At 51.2% G+C, this 27,482-nt stretch overlaps 2 protein-coding genes across 6 annotated transcripts in view; both read left to right on the top strand.

Moving 5' to 3' along the window:
• SLC12A4 (solute carrier family 12 member 4) overlaps positions 1–21,005 on the top strand; it is a 68,450-nt gene extending 47,445 nt beyond the window's left edge. For all 5 annotated transcript variants that reach the window (XM_001505187.4, XM_029050231.2, XM_029050233.2 and 2 more), the window contains exons 12-24: positions 45–219; positions 1,427–1,545; positions 2,293–2,391; positions 5,078–5,197; positions 6,246–6,350; positions 7,017–7,185; positions 10,929–11,124; positions 11,877–12,046; positions 12,156–12,287; positions 12,377–12,484; positions 13,259–13,443; positions 17,759–17,892; positions 19,726–21,005. In XM_001505187.4, the coding sequence (XP_001505237.1) occupies positions 45–219; positions 1,427–1,545; positions 2,293–2,391; positions 5,078–5,197; positions 6,246–6,350; positions 7,017–7,185; positions 10,929–11,124; positions 11,877–12,046; positions 12,156–12,287; positions 12,377–12,484; positions 13,259–13,443; positions 17,759–17,892; positions 19,726–19,817 (1,804 nt within the window). In that variant the 3' untranslated portion in view covers positions 19,818–21,005. The remainder of the gene's footprint in view (positions 1–44; positions 220–1,426; positions 1,546–2,292; positions 2,392–5,077; positions 5,198–6,245; positions 6,351–7,016; positions 7,186–10,928; positions 11,125–11,876; positions 12,047–12,155; positions 12,288–12,376; positions 12,485–13,258; positions 13,444–17,758; positions 17,893–19,725) is intronic.
• A 92-nt stretch (positions 21,006–21,097) lies between these two features.
• LCAT (lecithin-cholesterol acyltransferase) lies at positions 21,098–26,937 on the top strand. Its single transcript, XM_029050234.1, has 6 exons — positions 21,098–22,946; positions 24,223–24,379; positions 24,699–24,814; positions 25,072–25,167; positions 25,441–25,665; positions 25,931–26,937. The coding sequence occupies exons 1-6, from the start codon at positions 22,793–22,795 to the stop codon at positions 26,473–26,475; spliced, it is 1,293 nt and encodes a 430-aa protein (XP_028906067.1). The 5' UTR covers positions 21,098–22,792; the 3' UTR covers positions 26,476–26,937.
• Positions 26,938–27,482: the final 545 nt, after the last annotated feature.

Raw genomic sequence — 27,482 nt, 5'->3', positions numbered from 1 at the left:
CCAGGCCACGCAGTTGAGCCTGGACCAATCCCTGTCTTCTGCAGGTACGGTGATGGGGTGAGCAAGAACCTGGTGGTGGGCACGCTGTCCTGGCCCTCCCCCTGGGTCATAGTGATCGGCTCCTTCTTCTCGACGTGTGGAGCTGGCTTACAGAGCCTCACTGGAGCTCCCCGGCTGCTGCAAGCCATTGCCAAGGACAACATTATCCCCTTCCTGCGGGTTTGTACTTCTTCACTAGTGCCACTGTGTTGGTTACCGCTCCCTTACCCCCTACCCCCAGGCTTTACACTTGGCTGGAAGGGCCGCATGCACCGAAAGAGGGGGAGAAGAGACCTGGCTGAATGGTGCAAAGCCAAGCTGGTCTGAAGCCTGGCTCAGCCATCCCTTCAGCTCTCCCTTTTACAGTCATTTCTGACTGCATAAGGGTAAAGAGAAACTGGGGATGAGTCAGGAAGGGTGCTACAATGCAAACGCAACTGTTCGCTCATGCTCGGTCATTCTGGTGGACCCCTGGAGCTACACATAAGCTCCCTGTGGGCAGGGAACTCGTTGCTTTGTTATTCTGTACTTCTCAAGCAGCCAGTTCAGTGCTCTGCATCAAGCGGCGGATGCTCAGTAAACGCTGCTGCTGCTACTATCTCTACCACCTCACATCCCTGCCATCACCTGGGATGACCGTCCGCTCCAGAAAACATCATGCATGTATGGAAGTGGACCCTGGAGGCCCTTCCATTTTGGCCCAGTACAAGCTGAAGCCCCCACTTGAGCAGGTCTGGCTGGGGCTGGGATCGCGGTGAGCCAGCCCTATGGGAATTTAAGGAGAAGTCCCGTTCTGTAGATGAGCGCTAGGCCCACTGCTTTAAGGTCACCTAAAACTGAGTGAGGTAGAAAAAGGGGTAGTGAGATGCAGTGGGACACAGGGATCATGAGAACAGAAGGATGGCGTGGATCCAGCCGGGGATCAATGGATGTTATTAACCTAGTCTGGTTAGTGAGGTTTAAGTTTGATTTGGTATATTTTTCTCCTGCCTAGAGACCAAAAGAACCTAGCTCCCCCTACAGAAAATCCCCAGGTCCGTGTGCACACAGAAATGAGAGGTAACAATGAAATGTCACATAAATGGCCCAGGCAGCTGCCCAGAGCCATTCGATGGGGTCAGCACAGCTCACCCCAGCAGGATTCTTGGGCGGAGATTATAGCTGGTGACCAAGTGGACCAAGTGGAAAGACCAAGCAGCCAAAGCTGACTTGGGGCCTATTAGCACAAATCTGTAAAGTATGAAGCTTTCCATTCATTTCAAGAAGAGAGTCCCCAGATTCAACTGCCGAGCCCCCAAAGAAATCAACTGCCATTGTTACTGATTGACATTGTGCCTCACATCCTGATTGTGTTTCCAACTCATCAAAGCCATCTCTCCGGATTCAGGTCTTTGGTCACGGGAAAACAAATGGCGAACCAACGTGGGCACTTCTACTGACGGCCTTGATTGCGGAGCTTGGGATCCTCATCGCTTCCCTCGACATGGTGGCACCTATTCTGTCCATGTAAGCAGCAGGAACAGCTTGGGGGAGGGGTGGGGACTCTGACATCTCCTCGCCTCAACCCATTCAGCCATGATGTCAGAAACCAGGCCACTTGAAAGTTCTAACTTGTTGAAAAAACCCACAGACTCCTAAGTGTGAAATTACTTTGCCCAAGCCTGTCAGCACTATTCTTTGGAATTACACATCTTTGGCTAAATGAACTGGCTTTAGATCAGACTGAACAATCTGATACCAGAAATGATGTGCACCCTTACTGCATAGCAGTTTCCTCCCCGTACACGCACTTATGCCTTTCCAACAGACAGCAGCCCAAGCTGAATTTAAAATGTGCAGTTAAAGTTCAGCCAAAACCTGCCTGATCAACTTCTGACTGCGACCGGTATTTCCTGTGGCCCAAGTGAAACCGTTGTCATGTGCGATATTTGAGGCCAAAAGTGGTGCTTTTCCGATTACTGGAAGAGGGTTCATCTTCCAGCTGGAACTAAGCTTCCCGATGTTAGATAGTACTCAATGACAGTGATCGGAAAGGGGAATTTGTTGATAATTTTGTGCCTGAAACTTATGGATGAGAAATTCCCCCGCCTGTAGTGTCGAACTCCATCTTGCCTTATCGGCATGATACCATCTCTGGTGATGGAAGTCTCAACAGAAACATTTCCTGGTGGAGCTGAGCGGAGACTAAGATTGGTGTGGTGGCTGTGTGGGTGGTGGGTGTTCTGTGTGCTAAGCTCCATTCTGCTTTTTCAGGTTTTTCCTAATGTGTTATCTGTTTGTAAACCTGGCCTGTGCAGTACAGACGCTTCTGAGGACTCCCAACTGGCGCCCCCGGTTTAAATACTATCACTGGTAAGCAGATGATGGGCTGCACAATCAACTGTACGAAGAACGGCTGCTATTTCCAGCCTGCACAAGTTCCGGTGGTGGTGGCTTACTTAGGCTTCCCACCTGCTCTGGGAAGCAGCGTTTCCTATTTTGTATTTTGAACCTCCCAACCTACTTGCTTTATTGGGTGCTCCCTCGCCTTGCTGTGGTGGCGTCTGATGAACATTCGAGGTTCACCCTTTCCACACTCATCATGAGTTTGTAAACTTCAGGCGTATCTCGTCTCGGGCGCTTTTTCCAGATAGAAAAATCGAAGCGGAACCCCTTTGTCTGTAGAGGATCACTGGGGCCAGCGGGCAGGGGGCTGGGCTCCTCGGGCTCCTCCACTCATTTGGCATTTAGGTACACATTCCATGGACCCCATTTCCTAAGGGCTAACTCCTGTAACTGTCCTCTTTTCCTTGAGAACCAGCGTGGCCTAGAGGCTATATAAAGCACAGGCCTGGGAATCAGAGGGTGTTGGTTCCAATCCCAGCTCCTCCACTTTTCCGCTGGGTGACTTTGGGAAAGTCATTTCACTTCTCTGTGCCTCAGTTACCTCATCCGTAAAATGGGGATTAGGACTGTGAGCCCCATGTGGGACGGGGACTGTGTCCAATGTGATTAACTTGTGATTAGTACAGTGCCTGGCACATAGTAAGCGCTTAACAAATACCATTAAAAAGAACCCCCCCCCAAAACAAGTGGTTAATGAGAAGCAGCATGGCCCAGTGGATAGAGTATGGGCCTGAAGTCAGAAGGACCTGGGTCTAATCCCAGCTCCGCTACTTGTCTGTTGCATGACCTTGGGCAAGTCATTTCACTTCTCTGTACCGCAGTCAGTTACCTCATCTGTAAAATGGGGATTCATTCATTCATTCAATCGTATTTATTGAGCGCTTACTGTGTGCAGAGCACTGTACTAAACACTTGGAAAGTACAGTTCAGCAACAAAGAGAGACAATCCCTGCCCACAGCGGGCTCACGGTCTAGAAGAGGGGAGACAGACATCAAAACAAGTAAACAGGCATCAGTAGCATCAGTAAATAGAATTAGAGATGTATAGACACATCAGAACAAGTAAAACAGGTATTACTATAAATAAATAGAATTATAGATATGTACATATATACACAAGTGCTGTGGGGTGGGGAGAGGGGGTAGAGCAAAGGGAGTGAGTTGGGACGAGGAGGCGGGGAGCTGAGAAAAAGGGGGGCTTAGTCTGGGAAGGCCTAGTCTGGGATTACGACTCTGAGCCCCAGGTAAGATATGGACTGCGTCCAACCTGACTAGTTGTATCTACCCCAGTGCTTGGTATGGTACCTGGCACATAGTAAGCATTTAAGAAATACCATAAAAATACCATTATTATTAGTATTAGTATTAATAACAATTACCATTATTATTATTATTGGCAATCTCTTCCGTCTGTCCTCAGAGAAGCTTCTGCCTAGCGTATTCCTGCTGCCTGTTTCCAACTCTCGCACCGCTCACTCAGCTGATCTCAGTGAGCTTCTACACACCTACTGCAGCCTTCTACACCCCTGCCCCTTCATTGAGCTCCGAGGTGGGAATAACATTGATGTGTAAAGCAGTAGCAATGCCCTAGATTCGTTAATAATAAGTATAATATTAACTGTGGCATTTTTAATGTGCTTACTATATGCCAAGTACTGTACCAAGTGCTGGGCTAAATTTGCCTAACCCCTGCCTTTGTAAGATCTCAAAGTACTTTCATACGTAGTATCGTGCTTATCCTCACAACATCCAGGTGGTATACAGAGAAGGAAGTATTATTTTTCAATCAATCAATGGTGGGTTTTTTATGGTATCCGTTAAGCGCTTACTATGTGTCAAGCACTGTTCTAAGCGCTGGGGTAGATACAAGTTAGTCAGGCCAGATATAGTCTCTGTCCCATATGGGGCTCACAGTCTAAGGAGGAGGTATTGAATCCCCATTTTGCAGTGGAGGAAACAGAGGCACAGAGAAGTTAAGTGACTTGTCCAAGGTCACACAGCAGACAAGCGACAGAACCGGGATTAGACCCATGATCTTCTGACTCCCAGGCCCACGCTCTATCCACTACGCCATGCTGCTCCTTTAGTAAAAGGTGAAGGATTTATTTGCTTTGAAAAAAAGCGGGAGATGTGAGAAATGTGAAATGTGAAAGAGAAATGTGCCTCATTTTCTCCAGCAAACAATAATAATAATAATGTTGGTATTTGTTAAGCGCTTACTATGTGCAGAGCACTGTTCTAAGCGCTGGGGGAGATACAGGGTCATCAGGTTGTCCCACGTGAGGCTCACAGTTAAGCCCCATTTTACAGATGAGGTAACTGAGGCACAGAGAAGTGAAGTGACTTGCCCACAGTCACACAGCTGACAAGTGGCAGAGCCGGGATTCAAACCCATGACCTCTGCCTCCCAAGCCCGAGCTCTTTCCACTGAACCACACTGCTTCTCAGCCAGCAAATCACTGGCAGAGCTCTGCCTGGACTAAAGTTGCTTTTCACTAGATCAGTCTACCACTAGAGATGAAATTCAGAGTGCAAACTCCCTCCAAAATGACAACGACTATGTGAGGAGCACTTACAACCCTTTAAACCTTCTCCTGGGAGAGCTATTAACTGCCCCCCCCCCATTTTCATTTCTTTCCTGCTTTTGTTCTAGGACTTTATCTTTCTTGGGGATGAGTATTTGTCTGGCCCTGATGTTTATCTCCTCCTGGTATTATGCTCTGGTGGCCATGGTTATTGCCGGCATGATCTACAAGTATATTGAATACCAAGGGTGAGTTTTGTTTGGGTGGAGGCGGTGTCGGGAGGGTGGATGTAACTTAGCTGTGGACTTAGATTTCTGGCCACATTCACTGGACCAGAAAATGAGAGAGTCAGTCCATAGTAACCCATGCTAATGCTTAGATTCTCTTCCTTGTGAAAAGACTTGGGCTACAGCCTGACCCCAAGGGAATATGGCCAGGCTTCCTAAGGGATGTGCTGCTTTCCTAACTACATTTCCAGTCTTAGCAAGCAGGCTGAAAGTTGCTGCTCCCACTGGTGACCGCATAAGAGTAGCTTCGTGTTCAGTGCCTTTTAGGCACACCTAGATCAAGGCTAGATATCTGTGCCCTCTCTGCACTGTGAACATCCCCAGACTCAGAAGGTTGCCCAGGCCCTAGCGACTGCAGCACTTAGAATGGCATTTGGCACATAGTAAGTGCTTAACAAATACCATCAATATTATTATTATTAGTAGTAGTAACTGCAGGACCTCCTGGGGAGCCAGAGGGCAAGGCCCAGATCCTGAGTAGTCAGGTGGGAGAATTTGTCTGGATCTCTCAGGAGGAGAATCTTCTCCCCGTCTCATTCCTACCATCTTTCCACTCTATTCTCCTCCCCATTCAACCCCAAAGTCACCCAGAAGTCATTTTAGCCACAGAAAAGTAATTGGCCATAGAGTCTAAGCCCTTATTGGCCAGTGTTAGCAAACTGGCTAAAGGAGGATTGCTGACCAATAGTCACTTGGCCTCAGTAGTCCAACTAGAGAGGTACTGTGCTGAGATTTATGGGGTGACAGGTACATGGACCTAGCCCACCACCTGGAACCCACAACCCCAAAACACTGCGTATGACTCTGAGACCCCGCTCATGGGATCCCAGAAAACTCACTGCTGCTGATGCGCAAACCCCACTTTGAAAGGTAGTTCAGGGGAAAGGCCCCACATGATCAGATCCAACTATCAATGGCAGTTCCAATTTCCCTGGCAGAGACCCGTGGATCGACTCTTCTCTCTCGGAAGTCAATCCCTCTCACTGGACTTACCTATTCCTCCATGCAGGGCAGAGAAAGAATGGGGGGATGGCATCCGGGGCCTCTCCTTAAGTGCTGCCAGGTACGCATTGCTGAGGCTGGAGGAGGGACCCCCGCACACCAAGAACTGGAGGTGAGTTCTCTGGAGAGGTACAGTGTGAGCCGTAGGGACTCTCTAGTCCCTCTGACACCAAAAAAGTTGGCCAATAGAGCCCAGACCAACAAAAGAAACCAGTTTGTGTTGGCGAGGGGCGTGAATGTGTTGCATGGATTTGTGGTGGAGAATTTCTGGGGGTCCTTTGTAACCTCTTATGTTCCCTTGATTCCCATGTTCCATATCAGGTCTCCGTGTCCCTCCTTTGGTTCTGGACACTCAGTGTGGTATGCACCTACACACTTTGAGTGAGCCCGAGCAGTCGGCCCACCCAGGCTGATGCTAATGAATTGAGCCCTTTATGCTCAGGAAAACCTTCCGGTCACTGCTCAGCACTGGGCAAAACGAATCCCAGGAGAAAGATTAAAAAGCCAATGTCACAAATGGCCCCCGCCCCCTTCCCATTGATTTGGGAGGGGGAAAAGCCTGGCTCTACTGGGCTCTGAACCACTTGAATGCCTCAAAATGGGCACCGTTTTGTTGCTTATAAAGGAGCAAGAGCTCCATTTGCTAGCCTCTTCCCATCTCTCATTTCTCTTTTCTTCCTGTCTCTGTGCCGTTCTCCCTTTTCCTGGGAATCTCTCATTTCCATCTTCATGCTCCCCCTCCCCACCTTTCTTCCTCTCCTCTCAATTTTTCTCACAGGCCACAGCTGTTAGTGCTTCTGAAGCTGGATGAAGATTTGCACGTGAAGTACCCACGAATGCTCACCTTTGCTTCCCAGCTCAAGGCTGGCAAAGGTCTGACCATCATTGGTTCAGTGATCCAAGGAAACTTCCTAGAGAGCTATGGGGAAGCTCAAGCAGCTGAGCAGGTGATTCTCTCCTTCAGTTGGCTGGGGTAGGGGTGGCGATGGTGTTGGCTACCGCTCCAGAGATACTGGATGGTGAGAGGCCACGGAATACCGTATCCATCCTTTCTTGTGCCAGCTGGCCTCATAGCATATAAGTTCATTTCAAGAGAGAGATCTTTTGGCTGGTGGCTGAAGGCTTGGAACATATCATGAACTGCAATTCAAACAAATTGTTTCACCTGAAATTGACCTAATTCCCACTCTCCTTAAATACCTGCTGTTTGCCCACTCACTCACTTCATGTGGCAAATGAACACCACTCACTTGGTCACGGCAACTTAGTCAATGATGCTGGCCATGGCTAACCCTGGTCCAATGTGCGAAACTCCCTTCCCCTTGAAATCCCAGCTCTTTTCTCCCCAGTACAGTTTGCCAGGGAAAGAAGGGGTTTATGAATGGCAAATGAATATGATTAGCCAGAGGAGGACGTGTTTTTCCCCTCAAATTTAGTTAACGTTAGGGGGAAGGACTGCATCTTTTCCACTTGAGAAAGAGCATTGATTTTTTTTATTTTGGGGAAAGTTTTCAGAATTAAGTGGTGATGTGGACCCCAACAAAACATTATTATTTATTATTATTGTTGTTATTACTATACTTATTAAGCATTTATTATGTGCCAAGCACAGTTCTAAGTGCTGGAGTAGATTCAATAATCAGATTGGATTATTATCCCTGTCCCTCATGGAGCTCACAGTCTTAATCCCTATTTTACAGATGAGGTAACTGAGACCCAGAGAAGTGAAGTCACTGGCCCAAGGTCACATGGCAGCCATGTGGCAGAGCCAGGATTAGAACCCAGGCAGGTCCTTCCGACTCCCAGGCCCGTTCTCTATCCACTAAACCACCCTGCTTCTCACTAGGCCAGCCCTCAGGGTCTTGTGTAGGAGCATACTGACAGTCCAGGTGCTGCAGGATAGAAGAGGGAAAGGCTTGGGTTGGTTGTTCTTAAAGTCTTCTGTGAGGGACTCCCATTGGACTGATTTTTCTAAGACAAGTCCAAAAGAGCTTTAGCAGAGAAGTCCTGGATGCTGTTCCAGGCCAGGAGCATTGTAGGAAAAGAAACAGGGATCGGACTGGAAGACATGGCAACAAGGCAAGGGAGAGGTACTGGAAAGGAAGTCAGAGATGAAGCAGGAGGGAGTGAGCTCATTTGTTCATCAGAGGCTGAATGAACTATTTCTGAGTTGGTTTCCAAGCCTCTTGACTGGGTAAACTGAATGACTGGATAGAACCTGGGCCTGGGAATCAGAAGGACCTGGATTCTACTCCCTCCACTTGTCTGCTGGGTGGCCTTGGGCAAGTTACTTCACTTATCTGTGCCTCAGTTACCTCATCTGTAAAGTGGGGATTAAGGCTGTGAGCCCTACAGGGACAGGGACTGTGTCCCACCTAATTTGCTCGTATCCACCCCAGAGCTCAGTACGGTGCCTGGCATATAATAAGCTCTTTACAGATACCACAATTATTATTACTATTTTTCACCAACAAATTAAGAGAGAATAAATTTGTCTGTGCTCCTGACTAGCCCCAGGAAGAAGTAAGTGGCCTCTTGAAAGAGGCACTAAACTCTGCACCTCACTGAAGGGATGGCTGTGGTTTTCTGTTTTCTTCAGACTGAAAACTGCATCATGGCAGTTTCTGGAGTATTGAAATAAATTGAATTTTAGATGGACTTTGTAGTAGGATACTTTAAATGGCTGGGATTGTGTGCTATTCATTCAATAGTATTTACTGAGCGCTTACTTTGTGCAGAGCACTGTACTAAGTACTTGGAATGTACAATTCGGCAAAAGATAGAGACAATCCCTGCCCATTGACGGGCTTACAGTCTAATCGGGGGAGACAGACAGACAAAAACAATAGCAATAAATAGAATCAAGGGGATGTACATCTCATTAACAAAATAAACAGGGTAGTAAAAATATATACAAATGAGTGGACGAGCACAGTGCTGAGGGGGGAGGAGCAGAGGGGGAGGGGGGAGGAGCCAAGGGAAAGTGGGGGAAATGGGGCCTTAGCTGAAGGGAGGTGAAAGGGGGGGCAGAGAGGAAGTAGAGGGAAAAGGGGAAGCTCAGTCTGGGAAGGCCTCTTGGAGGAGGTGAGCTCTCAGTAGGGCTTTGAAGAGGGGAAGACAGTTAGTTTGGCGGAGGTGAGGAGGGAGGGCTTTCCAGGACAGCGGGAAGATGTGGGCCAGGGGTCAGCAGCGGGATAGGCGAGAACAGGGGACAGTGAGGAGGTGGGCGGCAGAAAAGCGGAGCCTATGGGGTGGGCAATAGAAAGAGAGAAGGGAGGAGAGGTAGGAGGGGGCAAGGTGATGGAGAGCCTTGAAGCCTAGAGTGAGAAGTTTTTCTTTTGTGCAGAGGTTGATAGGCAAACACTGGAGGTTTTTAAGAAGGGGAGTGACATGTCCAAAGCGTTTCTGCAGGAAGATGAGCCGGGCAGTGGAATGAAGAATAAATTGGAGAGGGTAGAGACAGGAGGAAGGGAGATCAGAGAGAAGGCTGACACAGTAATCCAGCCGGGATATTATCAGAGCCTGTGCCAGTAAGATAGCCGTTTGGGTGGAGAGGAAAGGGTGGATCTTGGCGATATTATAAAGGTGAGACCGGCAGGTCTTGGTGACAGATTGGATGTGTGAGGTGAATGAGAGAGCCGAGTCAAGGATGACACCAAGGTTGCGGGCTTGAGAGACGGGAAGGATGGTCGTACCATCCACAGTGATAGGGAAGTCAGGAAGAGGACAGGGCTTGGGAGGGAAGATAAGGAGCTCAGTTTTGGACATGTTGAGTTTTAGGTGGCAGGCAGACATACATCCAGGTAGAGACATCCTGGAGGCAGGAGATACGAGCCTGAAGGGATGGGGAGAGGACAGGGAAGAAGCTGTAGATTTGTGTGTCATCTGCATAGAGATGGTAGTTGAAGCCGTGAGAGCGAATGAGTTCACCAAGGGAGTGAGTGTAGATGGAGAACAGAGAGGGCCAAGAACTGACCCTTGAGGAACTCCTACAGTTAGAGGATGGGAGGGGGAGGAGGAGCCCGCGAAGGAGACCGAGAATGAACGGGCAGAAAGATAAGAGGAGAATCAGGAGAGGACGGAGTCCCTGAAGCCAAGGTGAGATAAGGTGTGGAGGAGAAGGGGATGGTCTACAGTGTCAAAGGCAGCTGAGAGGTCAAGGAGGATTAGGATAGAGTAGGAACCATTGGATTTGGCAAGAAGGAGGTCATGGGTGACCTTTGAGAGAGCAGTCTCGGTAGAGTGGAGGGGACGGAAACCAGATTGGAGGGGGTCCAGGAGAGAATTGGAGTTAAGGAATTCTAGGCAGTGAGTGTAGATGACTCATTCTAGGAGCTTGGAAAGGAAGGGTAGAAGGGAGATAGGGCGATAACTGGAAGGGGAAATGGGGTCGAGAGAGGGTTTTTTTAGGATGGGGGAGACATGGGCATGTTTGAAGGCAGAGGGGAAGAAGCCATTAAAGAGTAAGCGGTTAAAGATAGAAATTAAGGAGGGGAGGAGGGAAAGGGCGATGGTTTTTATAAGGTGAGCGGGAATAGAGTCCAAAGCCCGAAGTGTCTTACAGCTCTAGACCAAGCCTCTGCTGATGTCTTCAACCCTGAAATCCCATTCATAGGGAATTCCTGGAATTGCACTTGCATTCTCACTGTCCACCCTTACAGAGAAGTCTTTGTTTGCTCTTGTTTTTCAGACGATTAAGAACATGATTGAAATCGAGAAGGTGAAGGGGTTTTGCCAAGTGGTAGTGGCCAGTAAAGTCCGGGAAGGCATCATCCACTTGATCCAGTCCTGTGGCCTGGGTGGCATGAAACACAACTCGGTGGTCCTAGGCTGGCCATATGGGTGGAGGCAGAGTGAAGATCCCCGGGCTTGGAAGACCTTCATCGGTGCGTTTTCCAAAGCTCAGTTGCATTGTTCATGTGAGCCACAGGGTGGTGGGGAATTCTGCGAGTGTCATGCCAGGGAAAACTGGAATGGCCTCAGGATTCACGTGCCAGATAGCAAGGTCTTTTTTTGGTTACCTGACTCAAAGATACCACCACCACCACCTAACATTATCAATATTATTATTAGTAGGGGTATCTGTTTAGGGCCTACTACGTGCCAAGCCCTGGAATGGATACAAAACCATCAGGCCAGACACAGTCCCCGTCCCATGTGAGGTTCAGTCTAGTAGGAAGGGGAAGAGATATTGAAACCCCATCTTATAGAGAAGGAAACTGAAGCATAGGGAAGTTTTAACGCAACCAAGCTGAGGTCATACAGCAGGCAAGTGGTGATGCCAGAATTAGAACCCAGGTCCTCTTGCTCTTAGACAGGTAGTCTTTCCACAAGCCATCCTGCTTCTCTCCCAGAGAAGGAGGACTCAGTGCTGAATTTTAGCTGTTCATTCTGGAGCATGTTCTAACTGCCCAGATGGATCCAGTCATTGGAATTGAATCTCCTCACTGCATTCCTCCTTTTCTGATGGGGAACAAGAGGGTGACCCAGTGTGAGCCAAGACGTTCACACCGCCCAGAGGATGACAGGACTCTTTCCAGTGGCCAGAGCCCAGCTCTTCTTGGGCCAGTAGCCACATTTGCTTTAATCAGCTCTGAGTGGGCTGGCCGGAGGTCAAGCGGAGCTTTTTGTCTTGCAGACACCGTGCGCTGTTCGACAGCTGCCCACCTGGCATTATTGGTGCCCAAGAACGTCTCATTCTACCCTAGCAACCATGAGCGCTACAATGAGGGCAACATTGATGTGTGGTGGATTGTGCATGATGGAGGCATGCTGATGTTGCTCCCTTTCCTTCTTAAACAGCACAAGGTACGTATGTCCCTCGAAGCCGCAGGGCCACATCAAGCTTGATCCTTTGAAGCTTGAGTTTCTTTCTCTTCCCCCACGCCTCCCTCCCTTCACCCTTTCATTCTCCCAGGTTTGGAGAAAGTGCCGGCTGCGGATCTTCACCGTAGCCCAGATGGACGACAACAGCATCCAAATGAAGAAGGACCTGGCCACGTTCTTGTACCACCTGAGGATCGAGGCCGAGGTCGAAGTTGTGGAGATGGTAAGAGGCTCATTCCATCCTCTGTTAGCCCTGAAGCCAGATCCTGGCTCGTGGGTGGCTATGGACGGACTGTTTCCCCTTCTTCACAGCACAACAGTGACATCTCAGCATACACCTACGAACGGACGTTGATGATGGAGCAGAGGTCTCAGATGCTGAGACAGATGAGATTGACCAAAACAGAGAGGGAAAGAGAGGTGAGTCGATATTCTCAAGTCCTTCCAGCATCCTGTGGAACTCAAGACAGACAGAGCTAAACTGATGTTTCTCCAGTACCAGGTGCAGCAGTTCTCAGGCCCCCTAATGGAAACCCCACTCAATGCCAGGGTGGGAGAGCAGGGTGGGGAAGGAATAGGAGAAGGGAGGGAGAATCGCTTCCTCCTTATCTACCCAGCTGCCCTGGGCCCAAGGCCCACAAATGCTAGGAGGGTCTGCTTGACAAGAGGTCAAAGAATGCAGATAATTAGCTCTTGCTGTCCCCCCCTGAGCAACCCGCCGCCCTGGCTTAACTGGAGTTCTGGAGGCAGGGAGCTCCCCAGGTTGGGGCTTTCACTCCAGCTCTGAGTGGAGTATAAGTTTGTGGATTGTGGTTTGGTCATGCACAGTCCAGCCAGAAGTCCATGCTTTGAAGATCCAGGCCCAGGCTGTGACATAAGGGTCAGAGCCTTTAGTAGATTTGTGTTTGAGCTGGCGCTTCCTTCTGCTGGAGCCTGCCGGTAAGAGTGCTGTCATCTTCTGGGTTTCTCCCCATCCCAAAGAGGAAGTCACTTGGCTACCACATCACCAAGGGGGATTTCTGAGGCTGTTTCTGCTTCTGAGAATCCCACAGGAGGTCCGGCCCAAAGGCTTTGGACCACCCCCAACCCTTCCCAAACTTACACACATGCACCCGCAGGTCCCATTCCCCTTCCCTTTTTTTCAGGCCTGTGGGTCTGTGCTGCTGAGAATGACCTTCCATTGACTCTCCCCAGGCCCAGCTGATAAAGGACAGGCACTCGATAATCCGGCTGGAAAGCCTGTACTCGGATGAAGAGGAAGATATAGATCCAGGGCCAGAGAATATCCATATGACCTGGACCAGGGATAAATATGATGCTGAAAAGCTGAACCGCAGCAATACTATGGAGACCTTCCGTGAACTGATCAGCATCAAACCGTGAGTGTTTCTTCTCTAACCTCAGGCCCTCCACTGGGTGTGCTTCCTGGCCAGTCTGATCCTCCAACACTGAGAACACAGGAACTTGGGTTCCCAATGCGGGAGAGGTGCAGGCACCTCCTGAAAATCACTTAATCTGCTCTTTGCCCACACACCCCTCCACAGACACCTCACGCCCGCCACAGACCCCAGAGATTGTGGTTTGGTCTGGAGCAGTCTAAGCAGGAATTTTTTTTAATTGGTATTTGTTAAGCACTTATTAAGTGTCAAGCACCGTTCTAAGTGCTGGGCTAGATACTACTACTATTATTACTAATAAAAACAATAATGGTATTTGTTAAGCGCTTATTATGTGGCAGGCACTGTACTAACCACTGGGGTGGATACAAGCAAATCAGGTTGGCTAGAGTCCCTGTCCCACGTGGGGCTCAGGCTTTTAATCCCAATTTTACATATGAGGTGACTAAGGCACAGAGAAGTTAAGTAACTTGCCCACAGTCACACAGCAGACAAGTGGCGGGGTCAGGATTAGAACAAGTTAATGAGGTCAGACACAGTCCCTGTCCTACGTGGGGTTCACGATCTAAGTAGGAGGGAGAACAGACATTTGAATCTCCATTTTACAGTTGAGGAAATTGAGGGTCAGAGAAGGTAAGTCATTTGCCCAAGGTCACACAACAGGCAAGTGGCAGAGCTGGGACTAGAACCCAGGTTCCCAGATTCCCAAGTCTGTGCTCTTTCCAATAGGCCATGCTGCTTAGAGAACCATCAGTGATCTCACCTGTGACTACCACAGCCATAGGTGTAGAACCCATCCAGTATGGTCCAGGCGTAACAAAGGCTAAAAAACCAATTGGGATGTCTTCTTTGGCAGAGAATCACTTCCCTTGTGCATCACCGTGGAATCTATCCTGTCAGGTTCGGCTTGGAGGCAGACTGATTCCCCTCCCTCCTTTTGGGCTGACACCTGTCAACCACGAGAGACCCTTGGAGTTCGTCTCATTTGCATGTTCTCAATCCTATGTGAACTTTAACCTTAAACCGTCCCTCAATGAATGGGACAAGCAGGAGGAAATTGCCCCTGCTAGAGTTAGGGGAATCTGAAAAGAAGCGTTTAGACAGGGATGCTTGGGAGGACAGAACCAACAGTCTTTAGTCCTGTCAGTGGGTTTGTGCGGAGACAATAAGCTTGTCTCGGCAACGGAGTAGTGCAGCTCGGAGCTACCTGAGGGGACCCAAGAGGAAAAGTGAAAGAGTCAGGGTAGTTCAGGTTAAAGAAAAAGAAAGATGCGGAGCAACTTGATAACTGTTTCCAGGAATTGACGGAATTACGAGGGGATCACATTGATTGATAGCTGATCACCATCTCTTCCGAGGAGCGAATGGGAGGCAATGGGTTTTAATTGCAGCAAGAGATATTTAGGCTAAACATAAGAAAAGACTTCCTTCAAGAAGGCAATTAAAGGGCCTTACAGGGGATGCAAAATCCCCATCCCTGGAGATCTTTAATATGAGAGACAGTAAATAATCTGTCTACTGGGAAATTTTCGACCTGCTTGGGAGCAGGGGGTTCATCCAGATGGCCTCATAAGGGATCTCCCAGGTGTAGAATTAAATATAAATAACAATGGGTTGTTTTTTTTTTTAATGTGCGGCAGCATGGTGTAGGGGAAAGAGCTTGGGTCTGGGAGTCAGGAGACTGAAGTTCTAGTTCGGGCTCCACCACATGTCTGCTGTATGACCTTGGATGAAGTTTTGGGTTTTGCTTTGCTTTGCTTTGTTTTTTAATAATGACATTTGTAAAGTCCCTTAACTTCTCTGTCCTTCAGTTTCCTCATCGGTAAAATGACAATAAAATACCTGTTCCATCTCCCTCTTAGGCTGTGAGCTATATGTGAAACAGGGCTGTGTCCCATTTGATTATCTTGTACCTACCCTATGGTTTAGCACATAGTGCTGGGTATGTAGTAAATGCTTTATAAATCCCATCATTATTATTACTATTCCCACACATCTCTTTCTCCTACTCACCCTCCTTTCCTGTTGCATGGATGTGAACTGGTTTTGTTATTTTCATTGCTTTAGACCCCTTACAGTCCTAGAGTATAAGCTCCCATCATGTCTACCAACTCTATTGTCCTCTCCCAAGCACTTAGTACAGTGCTTGGCACAGAGTAAGTACTCAAGAAATACTATTGATCAATTGATTGAATGACTGTGCACAGCCCCCTACCCTCTTCTCACCATCTTGGACTGGGGTGGCCCAGGGGTCCAAGGGAAGCACCTCCATGTACAAAAAAGACTAGAAACGGCCACTGATTTCTGCAGTGGCATGGTAGTCAGAGCACTCTCCAGCCCAGGCAGTAAACCCTTAGCTCAAGGGTCATCAGCTGAGTGCAGTCTGAGAGCCACTGGTAAGCTAAGGAAGGGGAAGAAAGAAATAAAAGGGCAAAAAGGAGTGGAAAAAGAGAAGGGGAGCATGTCCCTGCAATGACACTATTCTCTCCTGGGCTCTTTGCCTCTTGGGTACCTGGGGGAGAGGCCAGGTATGCACCACCTGCTAGCTCAAGATGAAGGTTGGAGGAGCCAGAACTGAGGCTCCAGCTTTGAGGGAATTCATCAATCAATCAATGGTATTGATTGAGAGCTTACTGTGTGCAGATCACTGTACTAAGGGCTTAGGAGAGTACACGACAACAGGATTGGTAGATATGTTTCCTGCCCATAAGGCGCATGAGACAGGGGCCTATCTGGACCCTCATCTCCCTCTCCCTCCTGCTCCTCAGCACCCCACTCTGAAAATGGGCATTTCCCTCCTACTGAGCTTCTTCCACCTGTGAATTTTGCAAAGTGACAAATGAAATTTCGATCCACCTCCTGAGGGCTCACCAAAGCAACCCCCCCAGCAGCTGCAGGAGGGAACAAAGGAACTGCACAGCCAAGGCTGTCCCTAATAATATTAATAAAGTATTTATTAAGCATTTACTGTGTGCCAAGCACAGTACTAAGCACTGAGGGAGATTCAAGATCATCAGATCCCTGGGATTAAAGCCTTGTCTGGCTCACATGGATAAGAGCTGGATCTCTGGCTCTTGCTGTCAAGGGTGACATCTTACATTGAATTTCCAAGGTCACCTCCAGTGAGAAAGTTCTGAGCCTACTCGACACAAACCCAACCCAACAAGTTCAGTGATATGGATTGCAGACCAGGCCACGGGAATTTGGACCAGACTTGGGTGAGATGGCCCACATCCTCATTCTCCCCATCCCTGTCGTGGGCCTCCAGACCAAGGGCAGGAAGATCACTGCCCACAGAAAGCATGGGCCTGGTGGGTCTCACCCTCGGTGCTTCACTCAAAAATGCCCCCTCACTCCACCACCAGAAGTCAGATTGGGCCCTGCTGGGTGTTAGGCAGAGTTCCAGCTCAGGCTGATCCTCAGTGGAGGGCCCTTCCAGAATGGATTCTGCCTTTTGTTATTCACCAGGCAGGATGACAGAAACCATAAGCAGGTGGTGTCAGACCAGAGAGGAAACAATAAGCAGTGGTATTTCCCAGGACCGCGGTTCCTGGAACAGGGAGTTAGGAAGGAAGCACTGGCAGGAGAGGACTGCAAAGACAAGAAAGTTTAGGTTGACCAGCCCTAACTTAGGAAAAAGATGAATCCATACCAATGTACAAGGTTTCTGATCCAGAAGAGAGATCCCTGACTTGGTCTGAACCCAGGCCTTCAGCCTGGCCTATGGGAAAATATAGGTTGAACTCAAGATGGGGTGAGTTGACCCAAGTCCCCACGCTCCCGCTCTTCCCCAACATTATCTAACATATAATAATTAACAAAAGGAATGCAGAACATGGTCCATCCAATAAAGGATGCTTGGAGGAATGTGTTCTTGCCCTCCTTGACATTCTTCCTCAGGATTTTGGATGTGCCATGTATATCTCTAATATTTCCCACTTTTAGTGGACCTGTTTTCTATGACTCTATCAAAACCCTTCGTGAACTTCCTAACCTCCCTAACTTTTCCTTCTAACAACCCATCACGGACCAATCGTCCGTGAACTTATGTAAACCATCAAGCACTAAAAGCACACCCATTTGTCTTACTAAATCTGGGCAGAGAAGCAGAGCATTCTCATCTGGCGTGATTCCTGTGTGGCTGATGGGTGTGTGCGGGGAGGAGGGGGTTGAGAAAGCCAGTGGTCTTGTCACTCGCGACTCTCAGTACACACAGGCCTGAGAACCCCAGGGCAGAGCACCGTGGTCCAGCTTGGGCCTCTAAATAACCAAGCCTATTGCACTGACTCTTTGGCAGGAACCAGTCAAATGTTCGGAGAATGCACACGGCCGTGAAGCTGAATGAAGTCATCGTCAATCGCTCCCATGATGCCCGGCTGGTCCTTCTGAATATGCCTGGCCCTCCCAAGAACACAAATGGAGATGAGAACTGTATCCTTTCTTAGGAGCTTGGAGGCCGTAGGACGCAGGGGGAGCTCATGAACCGGGCTCAGAGTAGGCCACCCAATGGGCACAGGGACATAACGATAGGTAGTTCCACCCTCCTGTTTGCAGTGAGGCCTCGCTGTGATCCAGACTCCAGCCTGAGTTGAGTTTCTCATTGGTGAGGACCTGAGGACCTCTGATAGGGTCAGGGCCCCTTGCTCTGTCCCCACAGGCTTGGCCAAGTAGGCCTGGGAATTAGCAGAGTAGCTATCTGCTGGTCAACACTAATAGGTGTGTCCCCTCTTGTCCCCAGCTGCTTCTCTGTACCCCTCAGGGGCTTTCATTCATTCATTCATTCAATCGTATTTATTGAGCGCTTACTGTGTGCAGAGCACTGTACTAAGAGCTTGGGAAGTACAATTCAGCAACAAATAGTAACAATCCCTGCCCCACAATGTCCTCACAGTCTAGAAGGGGGAAGACAGGCATCAAAACAAGTAAACAGGCATCAGTAGCATCATTATAAAAGAAATAGAATTTTGATATATACACATTCCCGGCCCAGTTCATTTTTCATTGTCCTGTCCACTTTCTAATCCCATAGGGTTGAGCTCAGAGGCTCTGGCTATAACTGGAGTGGAATTCTTTCCTAGGACAGGCCTGCTTTAACATTGGCCTGATAATTCTGACATCGTGCCCCCCCGCCGAGCGCTTAGTACAGTACTCTGCACAGAGTAAGTGCTCAATAAATGCAATTGACTGATTGATCAGACAGGGAAAAGACACCCACCCAGCTAACCCAATGCAGACCTTGTTTCCCAATTTGTTCTTGCTTTGCCCTGCAGTTGAGAGGTGACCCGGAGGGAGACGTAGTTAGGGGTTGCTATCGATGCTCCTCGGGAGTCCAGTCCACGGGGGCGCTCCAGTCACCTCCCCACTCAAAGGGCTAAGGGCTCAAGCTCAGGGCAGTCCTCACTGCAGTTCAGAGGTAGGCAGTCAAGTCAAGCAGGTATCTTTTGCATCTGAGGACATTCAGCACTTTGTACAGCTGCCGGGTCTGTCTAGCCTGAGGCTGGCCTGCTGGTGAATGTGGGATGGCCCCAGGCTGAGGGGGATCACTCTGAGGGGGATGTGGGTAATTGTCACCCAGCCAGCAGAGCCGACTTCAGGCAATAAGCAAGCGAAGCAGCTACCTCAGGACGCGGGGTCAGCCTTGAGGTGGCCACAACTGAAAATCTGAAATTGGCCCAGCCTCCCCCTGCCTGAGGCAGAAGCAAATGACTGAGAGGAGAGGGACCTGGGCAAGAAAACAATGGCTCTAGAGCGAGGGGTGGGTGGCTGCCATCAGCAATCCTTTAGAGAAATGCTCTTAAGTTTGGGGGTGCAGGGCACTAAGGCAGACTTCCATATAAAGTCATTGTGATCCGTTGGGTGCCCGGCTGACACGCGTAGTGACACGCATATTGGGGTGGAATTTTTCCCCTCTCAGGGTGGCCAGACCGGTCTCTGGGATATAGCAGCTGAGTAGTAGTGGACGGCCAAAGCAGTCGATCAGCTATTGGACTGAAAAAGGGCCAGAGTCGAATTGTCTTCCCAGCAGAAGCTGCGGAAGAAGATGGCTTGGCTGTTTGGCTCCTGGGCTCTCAGCTTAGAGAGCTCAGCCCTTGCAGATTGATTCCTGAGGCTTTTGTTTAGTGGGACTTCGTGGGTGTGTTTTCTCTGAGGAGCTGGGGACTGGGCTCCGGGGCCAAAGGTGGGCAGGCCCCGGGATCGTGGCAGACGAGAGAACCAAATCACCCAGGCCATCCGCACGTCCCTCCTCCTTGACTCCCACCTCAGATATGGAGTTCCTGGAAGTGCTGACTGAGGGGTTGGAGCGGGTGCTGCTGGTGCGGGGTGGGGGCCGTGAAGTCATCACCATCTACTCCTGAGCAGGAGGGTCGGGGGTGCGAGGGGAGGGTCTTCGCCACCCTCACAGGCCTTTGGTTAGGAAGATAACTGACATTCCAGCCTGAAACAGATAAGAAACAGCTTCTGCCTTCCTTCCCTGCTGGCTGCCTCCTTCCCCGCCCCCCCATCCCCAGGGACCCAGAACATACTCCTTGCCTTGACCCAGCGGATTTCTGTCAAGTGGCACACCCATCTCTGTGGCCAGCTCCAAGATTTTTCGGGCTGATGGACCACAGTGTTGGCCTCACCGAACCATCACAGCACCTCCTGTGCTGCTCAGCTTCTGCTTCGCGGCTACACCAGCAGGGCATTTAGTATTAACACTAAACTTATAGCCAAGATCGCTACAGTGCAGTATTGTTAGTAAGATTAGAATTGGGAGGTCAGTTACTGGGAAAAGACTCTCGAGCTTTTTTGCATTACTTTGGGAGCTGGGACTGGTTTGGTACAGCAGTGAATCCAAGAACACTGGTAGGGGAGGCCAAGAGGGGTTTTTGGGGGTAGATTTTGGTGGTCTTTGGGTGTTTTTTTTTTTGTGGGGCGTTTTTGGTTTTTTTGGTTTTTTTTTTAATTTAATTTTCATTTGTTTTTTTAAAAAAACAACAAAAAACTAAATGGTGAGAGTGACCAAAGCCATTCTCTGTGCCACCACTTCCAGAACTGGAGTTTCAGCATTGGGAATGACTGATTACTTGCAGTGCACTGGAAACAGACATTGCAGCCAATGATGTTGAGATGGTTGAGGATTCTTCTAGTTTGCTGCCAAGCCAGTTCTGTACTGGGTGACAAAGCCCTATTTATTTTTTATATTTATTTGTTAGGAATGTTGCAGACTAACAGAGAGAGCAAGAGCCAGGGCAGCCACTGCTTAGAGAAATTTCTGAAACATATTCCACCCTTACTCCTTCATTCAGTCATTTATTGAGCGCTTACTGTTACTCCTGGGGCCGAGGCCAAGCCCCACCTGCTGGGCAACCCCCCCGCCTCTTGTCCTTCCTGTTCAACTACAGTCTCCTGGGCTCTGCAGCGTGGGCCTCTCAAAGATTCAGCCAGGAAATACAAGCAGAGTCAGCCCAGGAGCCTCTCTCTCTCTCAAGCCCCTCGACCTTTTGTGACTGATACATTTCTGGAATTTCATGTCCCTTCATTAAACTGAACTGACCGGAAAACACCCCCAGTTTTTTTTGTACAATGTTGCAGGCTGTGTTTTGCGTGTGTGACTGTCCCCTCCACAGCAGTACTATGCAAGGCAGAGAACCAGCACCCACTTCCTTTCAGCTGGAGAAACTAAATTTGGCTAGGCCCTGATCTGGTGATGGAGCCAGCATCAGCGGTAAGGCTTTTCTGACTCTCACCACTCTGATGCTTCTCTCCCACAGGGAAATCCAATGAAACCTCACATTACTAATAATAATAGTAACTGGGGTATTTTTAAAGTGCTTTATTATGTGCTAAGCACAGGGATGGATGCAGGCTCATCAGATCGGACACAGTCCCTGTTCCATATGAGGTTAAGGGGAGGAAACCTGTTTTTTTAATGAGCTGTGCAAAACTGTACAGGTATGGTCTGACTCCCTCTCAAAGCCTCCTCCCGGCCCAAGTTCGTTGTCGTTCCCCTGAGAAGCAACCTCAATAAATCACAATGTGTCAGCATCTGACCCTATGCAAGCTGGGTAGCCACCACCGGTCACATGAGTAGGCATTGGACATGGCCAAATGTTCTTTCTGTTCTGCTCTGGGAACTTTTCTCAGCCAAAAGGAGGGGAAGAGAGGGGGAAGGAAAAGAAGCCATTCTCACTGATCTCAGATTTGTCCCAGGGAGAAACCCGGGTTGGGGGTGCCTACATCTCAGTGATTCAGGTTCTGGCCGCCACAGGGACAGGGAGTTGGGGCCCAATTCCTGGGTTGGGTTTTCAAGGCTGCCAGCTATTTGGGGCTGTGGATGAAAGGGAATCCTTCTCCACCTCCCCCCCAACCCACTCTGAACCTGCCTTCCCCATCCTGCCATCTCTCCCCTGGAAGCTACAGTCAATTTGGAGTTACAGTCAACTGGGAGCTACAAGCTACAGTCGACTCAGGATACTCTCGGGGGAAGATCAAGAACAATAGAGTGAATTCCGTCTATCCTGTCCTTCTGCCTTCCCTTGAACTTTCCCGGCACCAGATTTACCATGCTCCTGCAACCAGCCAATCCTCTCTTCCTCCCCTTCCATCCCTCACCCCCCTGGGCCCAGTGTCCCCATAACCCATTGGATTCCCTCTTTCCCTTCTGGAGGGCATGGCGAAGTTGAGGTGGAGGGTATTGGGCATTTCCAGTGATTGAGAGGGTAGGTGCAGGGTTTGGAATCCTCAGGGTCTGACTGCTGCACCGCCACCCAGACACACCATCTCTGGTTTCCTCAATACCTCCTCCCTGTTAAACGCCCCCAGACACTGTGAGGAACAGATGTTCTGGATGGATTCCTCCTCCAGTTACCTCAGGCAGAAGCCTCACCCTGGCAGATTTGTGATGCTGCCTCATGGTCTCCGTCCCCATAGCCAATAGCCCTTCTAGTTCTCACATGAGCCACGCACAGAACCGTAAATGGAAAGCGGGGTCTACACGTGTGCACCCGCACTTGCATGTGCACCAACACACAAACATATCAAGGGGTCGGGCATTGAGACTGCAGAGCTAGCACCGAGGCATTCTGACTCCCAGGAAACTCAGCCAGCCCTTGGTGCTCTCATCCTTTCTTTCATCCCCTGGCCCTGGAGGAGGCTCTGGAATCTTAAGGAGCCATTCCCAAGCCTCTGCCCCAGTGACTTCTTCTGGTCTCCAGCCCCCTCTGCAGGTCCCCGCCCCTTGCTCCCCTGCTCCTTGCTGTCCCCTCCCACTGCTTCCCCCACCCCCCCCTTCCTGCTCTGATAAGAGCTTGTTTGCTCTGGCCAGCTTGGAAGCATCTGACAGGCAGCAATGAGGACGACCAGCCTGGCTCTGCGCTGCTCTCTCCTCAGCTTTCTGCTCCTGTTCCCGCCGGCTGCACCCTTCTGGCTCCTCAATGTGCTCTTCCCCCCCAGCACCACCCCTAAAGCTGCCCTCAAAAACCACACCCGGCCCGTCATACTTGGTAAGCCCACACCCGCCCCACAGCCCAGCCCCCTGGTCCGGGTCCAAGACCCCGGCCAGCCCTCTACCCCTGGACATCCATCTCCAGGGAGTACCTGCCACTCTCGACCCCAGGCTTGGGCTTCCAGTGACAGCCCCGGGCATCCAGTGCACCAGTGACAGTCCCATGTCCCAAGGACTTGTACTGATGTCTGTCTCCTTCCATCTAGACTGTGAGCCCATTGTGGGCAGGGCTTGTCTCTCTTTACTGCTGTATTGTACTTTCCAAGTGCTTAGTACAGTGCTCTGTACACAGTAAGCGCACAATAAATACGACTGAATGAACTGGAGCCTTCAGCTACCCTGAGGAGAGCCCAGTGGCAAAGGAGGAGCTTAAGCCTAGGAAGCAAGCCCTGAGCTGACCCCTGGGAATGTCCCATTTAATCCTCCAAGCCCTAGGGAAGGAGTCTGGATTGGGAGGAGAGAGGAGGGGTAGAAACTGAAGGCTATCCTGCCTCCCCCGTGTCCTGGTCCAATCCTCCCCCTGCAAGGTCCCCTCTTGTCCTGCCTGTCCCAGCCCAACTGCAGTGTTTTTATCTGAACCATGTTCAGGGTCAAAGGGCCTGTGTGGTTAACCAGTGCCCAAATGTTCACAGGGACCCTCAACCCACCAGCGGCCTCAGATTTAGGGCTGGGCCGTGGAGGAGCCATCTATTCTAGATATCCCCCATGGACCGGGAGAGCCTTCGGGCGGACCTGGAGCTGAGGCGATCTGAGGAAGGCGTCGGAGCCGCACAGGGCCTCTAGGAACCCCAACCGCCCTGGACCCCTCAGGGAAGCACCTCTCCTTCCTGATAATCGTGGTGTCTCGCCTGGGGCCTTGGAGCTGGACCCGGCAGCTGCCCCCATCCCCAGCACCATCTGGGCTATTTGCTCTCAGCCTGGACTTTGGTCCCAGCCAGGGGGGAGGGGCTACACCCCCGGCTCTGACCCCGGGATCACGGTAGCACAGGTACCCAGCCAGCCCCAGGACTAGGCTGTCACCGAAAGGTTGGAGCCACAGGAGCAGAGCGGGCCCTGGACCGCTCCCTGGAGCCAGGTGGGGAGTGGGAGGCAGAGACTACATGTTGTCCATCAGGGCCTACTGCAGGCTGGGTCAGACCTTGTTCTGGGGCTGCCTGAGAGTTGGCACCCCAAGGGAGCCCCTGCCCCTTAGCTCCTTTGGCTGATGCACTTTGAACTGGGTCCCCACCCCATAAGCCAGGCATGGTATTGAGCGGCCTTCCTCATGCCCCCAGTACCTGGCTGTCTGGGGAACCAGCTGGAGGCCAAACTGGACAAGCCAGATGTGGTGAACTGGATGTGCTATCGCAAGACTGAAGACTTCTTCACCGTTTGGCTCAATCTCAACATGTTCCTGCCACTTGGGGTCGACTGCTGGATTGACAACACCAGGTGTCCTGGGCCCCTCAACCCCCACGTCGCTTCTGAAGGCCCCAGCCTCCCCTTCTTAGACAGACACCTTAACAGACTCCTCTGCCCTGCCCTCCCCCCCCCCCCCAGTCCTCTTCCCTGGTCCCCTCCTCGCATTCCTTGTCCTGATCCTCCCCACATCCCCTTAACCCCTTCTTTCACTTCCCCTTGCCCAGAACCCCTCATGGCCCCTTCTCACACGCCCCCTACCCTGGGTTACGCAACCCCAAATGCATCATCCCTGTCCCAGCTGGTCTCCCACCCCAGCCTGGTCATGCCTGACCCAACATGGTCCCTGCAGGGTGGTCTACAACCGGACCACAGGGCTCATGTCCAATGCCCCCGGGGTGCAGATCCGTGTGCCTGGATTTGGCAAGACCTACTCTGTGGAGTACCTGGACACCAGCAAGCTGGCAGGTGGGATCCCAACCCAGCACTGAGTAGGGCTGGGGGTCGGGGGGGAGGGGGAAGGCATGCCAGGATTCCAATGGGAGCTGACTCTTGTGGTGGTGCCAGGCCTAGGCCCGGGCTGGCTCTCTGTCCTCCCAGGTGGGACAATCTGGGGAAAGCCTCGGGGATGGTGGTAGGAGAGGGGAGGTTCAGAGCAGTCCCAGGTCCTGGCCCTAGAGTAAGGAAGGCACTCAGTCCCCTGTGCTTCCTGTGGCTCCATGCAGGCTACATGCACACCCTGGTGCAGAACCTGGTGAACAATGGGTATGTGCGGGATGAAACGGTGCGGGCTGCCCCCTATGACTGGAGGACTGAGCCAAGTAAGTGCAAGGAGGGAGACACTGGGGGATAAGGGGGTCTCGGGCAGATTTCTGTGTGAGAAGGAATGGGGGCCAGGGCCCTGGGGGTTGGGGGATGAGGAGGACGATGGGCTGGGCAAACCAGTGAGCTGGGGAGTCTGTAATACGGGTCTCTAACTCTGACCTTCTAGCTAGGCTGGGGACTCTGTTCTTCTCCTGCCGGGGGTGGGCAGGGGTTGGGGGGAGAGGGGTGGAATGCCTCCAGGAGACAGGCTCTCCTCCCTTCGCCCCCAGCCCAGCAGCAGGAGTACTTTGAGAAACTGGCCGCCCTGGTGGAGGAGATGCACGCTGCCTACGGGAAGCCCATCTTTCTCATCGGCCATAGCCTGGGCAACCTGCATCTGCTTTACTTCCTGCTGAAGCAGCCCCAGGCCTGGAAGGATCACTTCATCGATGGCTTCATCTCTCTGGGTGCACCCTGGGGGGGCTCTGTCAAACCCATGAGAGTCCTGGCCTCTGGTGAGACCCTCGCCCCCACACAATGCGTCCTTCCATCTGGACCTCTGGTTGTCCAATGACCCCTGCTTTCCTCAGCACCACCCATGCCCTTCTCTCCTTGGGCCCTCTCCACCTGAACCTACTCTCTCCTCCCCTCAGCCCCTCCTTCCGTGCTGCCAAGTGCCTCTTCCCTCCCCAGCCCGGCCAGCCGTCCACCTGGGCCCCAGGGATGAGAGGGAAGGGGAGGGGAGGGTCCTGCAGGACTGAGCGGTGGGTCTCCACTCAGGCGACAACCAGGGGATCCCCATCATGTCTAACATCAAGCTGCGAGAGGATCAGCGCATGACGACCACCAGCCCCTGGATGTTCCCGTCACCCCTAGCCTGGCCCGAGAACCACGTGTTCATCTCCACCCCCAACTTCAACTACACCTATCGGGATTACCACCGCTTCTTCACTGATGTGCGCTTCGAGGATGGCTGGTTCATGTGGAACAACTCGCGGGACCTACTGGCTGGGCTGCCCCCACCTGGGGTAGAGGTGTACTGCCTGTATGGGGTGGGGCTGCCAACTCCCCACACTTATATCTACGACCACGGCTTCCCTTACGAGGACCCGATAGAGATGCTGTATGAGGATGGTGACGACACGGTGAGCACCCGCAGCATGAAGCTGTGCAAAGGCTGGGCCAGTCGCCAACACCACCCTGTGCACGTGCTTGAGCTTCCTGGCATTCAGCACTTCAACATGGTCTTCAGCAATGAGACCCTTGACCATATCAATGCCATCTTAATGGGCACTTATCGCGGTGTCAATGCTACCACCCCTTAAGGCCCACCCCTTCCCCCGTGCCCCCACCTCCCCAACATGCACACACACAAACACATACATACAACCCCATCTGGGACTGCTGGGGATCTGCCCTCACTCCAGACTCCCGGGATCCAGGATGTGACTCAGGAGGACCCCCTGTCAAGGGCCATGGGAGGTGGGGGAGAATGGGAGTCAGGAGTCAGCTCTGGCTCCCGGGAGAGGAGAGGGAGAGGGGAGGGAGAGCTTCAAGAATGGGATCAAGTGTCTTCAAGTGTCCAGGACGATCCCCTGTGACGCTATGGGCCTAGGGAGGGTGGAGTAGGAGGCCAGAGCAGTGGTGAGGGACCCAGGTCCCAGAGACCCTGCTCCTGTGATGCCCTCTACTCGGTGCCCTCCAACTCATGGGGTCCCATGGGGCAGGGATTGGTGTGGATTATTAAATGTTGGGGCATTTTGGCTTAATAAAAATCTGAAATCTTCCTCTCTGTGGCCTGGATTTTCTGGAGACTGTGAAACCCAAGGTAGTGGGGCAGCAACTTGCAGGGCTTGAAAGGAGCAGGGGAGGGTGGTTGAGGATATAGCCAATGCTGGGCCTAGGGGTCAACAGGCGGGGCTGAGGGCATGAAGTAGGGAAGGAAGAATGGGTTGGGGGTGGGGGAGAGGCCCAAGGGAATTAAGGGAGGGTGCATGTGACCTCAAATCTCTCATACCCAATATCTTGCTCTGGAGACAAGTCCCCTTGGTAGGCTGACCTGTCGTCCAGTTTCATAACGGGTAGTCTAGTTTGCAGTCTGGTTTGTCCCTGTCCTGTGGCGATACGGCACTGGATGGCTACATTTCCGAGATTTTCATTTTCCAAGTCCTGCAGCTCAGAAGTAGCATCCATGTGAAGAGGGACCTAGGAGGAGAATGAAAACTCTCTGGGGCAAGTGGAGGGATCAGGGTCCCCTGGGGAGATGCTCTGGATTTGGGTGGTCTTGGACATATTCCCGCAAGATGACATTTACAACGTCCTCACGTTACAC

This window comes from Ornithorhynchus anatinus, chromosome X1 (genome assembly GCF_004115215.2).
Source record: "Ornithorhynchus anatinus isolate Pmale09 chromosome X1, mOrnAna1.pri.v4, whole genome shotgun sequence".
NCBI classification, from domain to species: domain Eukaryota; kingdom Metazoa; phylum Chordata; class Mammalia; order Monotremata; family Ornithorhynchidae; genus Ornithorhynchus; species Ornithorhynchus anatinus.
The sequence above is the reverse complement of the archived record's forward strand: the minus strand, read 5'-3'. Positions and strand labels throughout refer to the sequence as shown.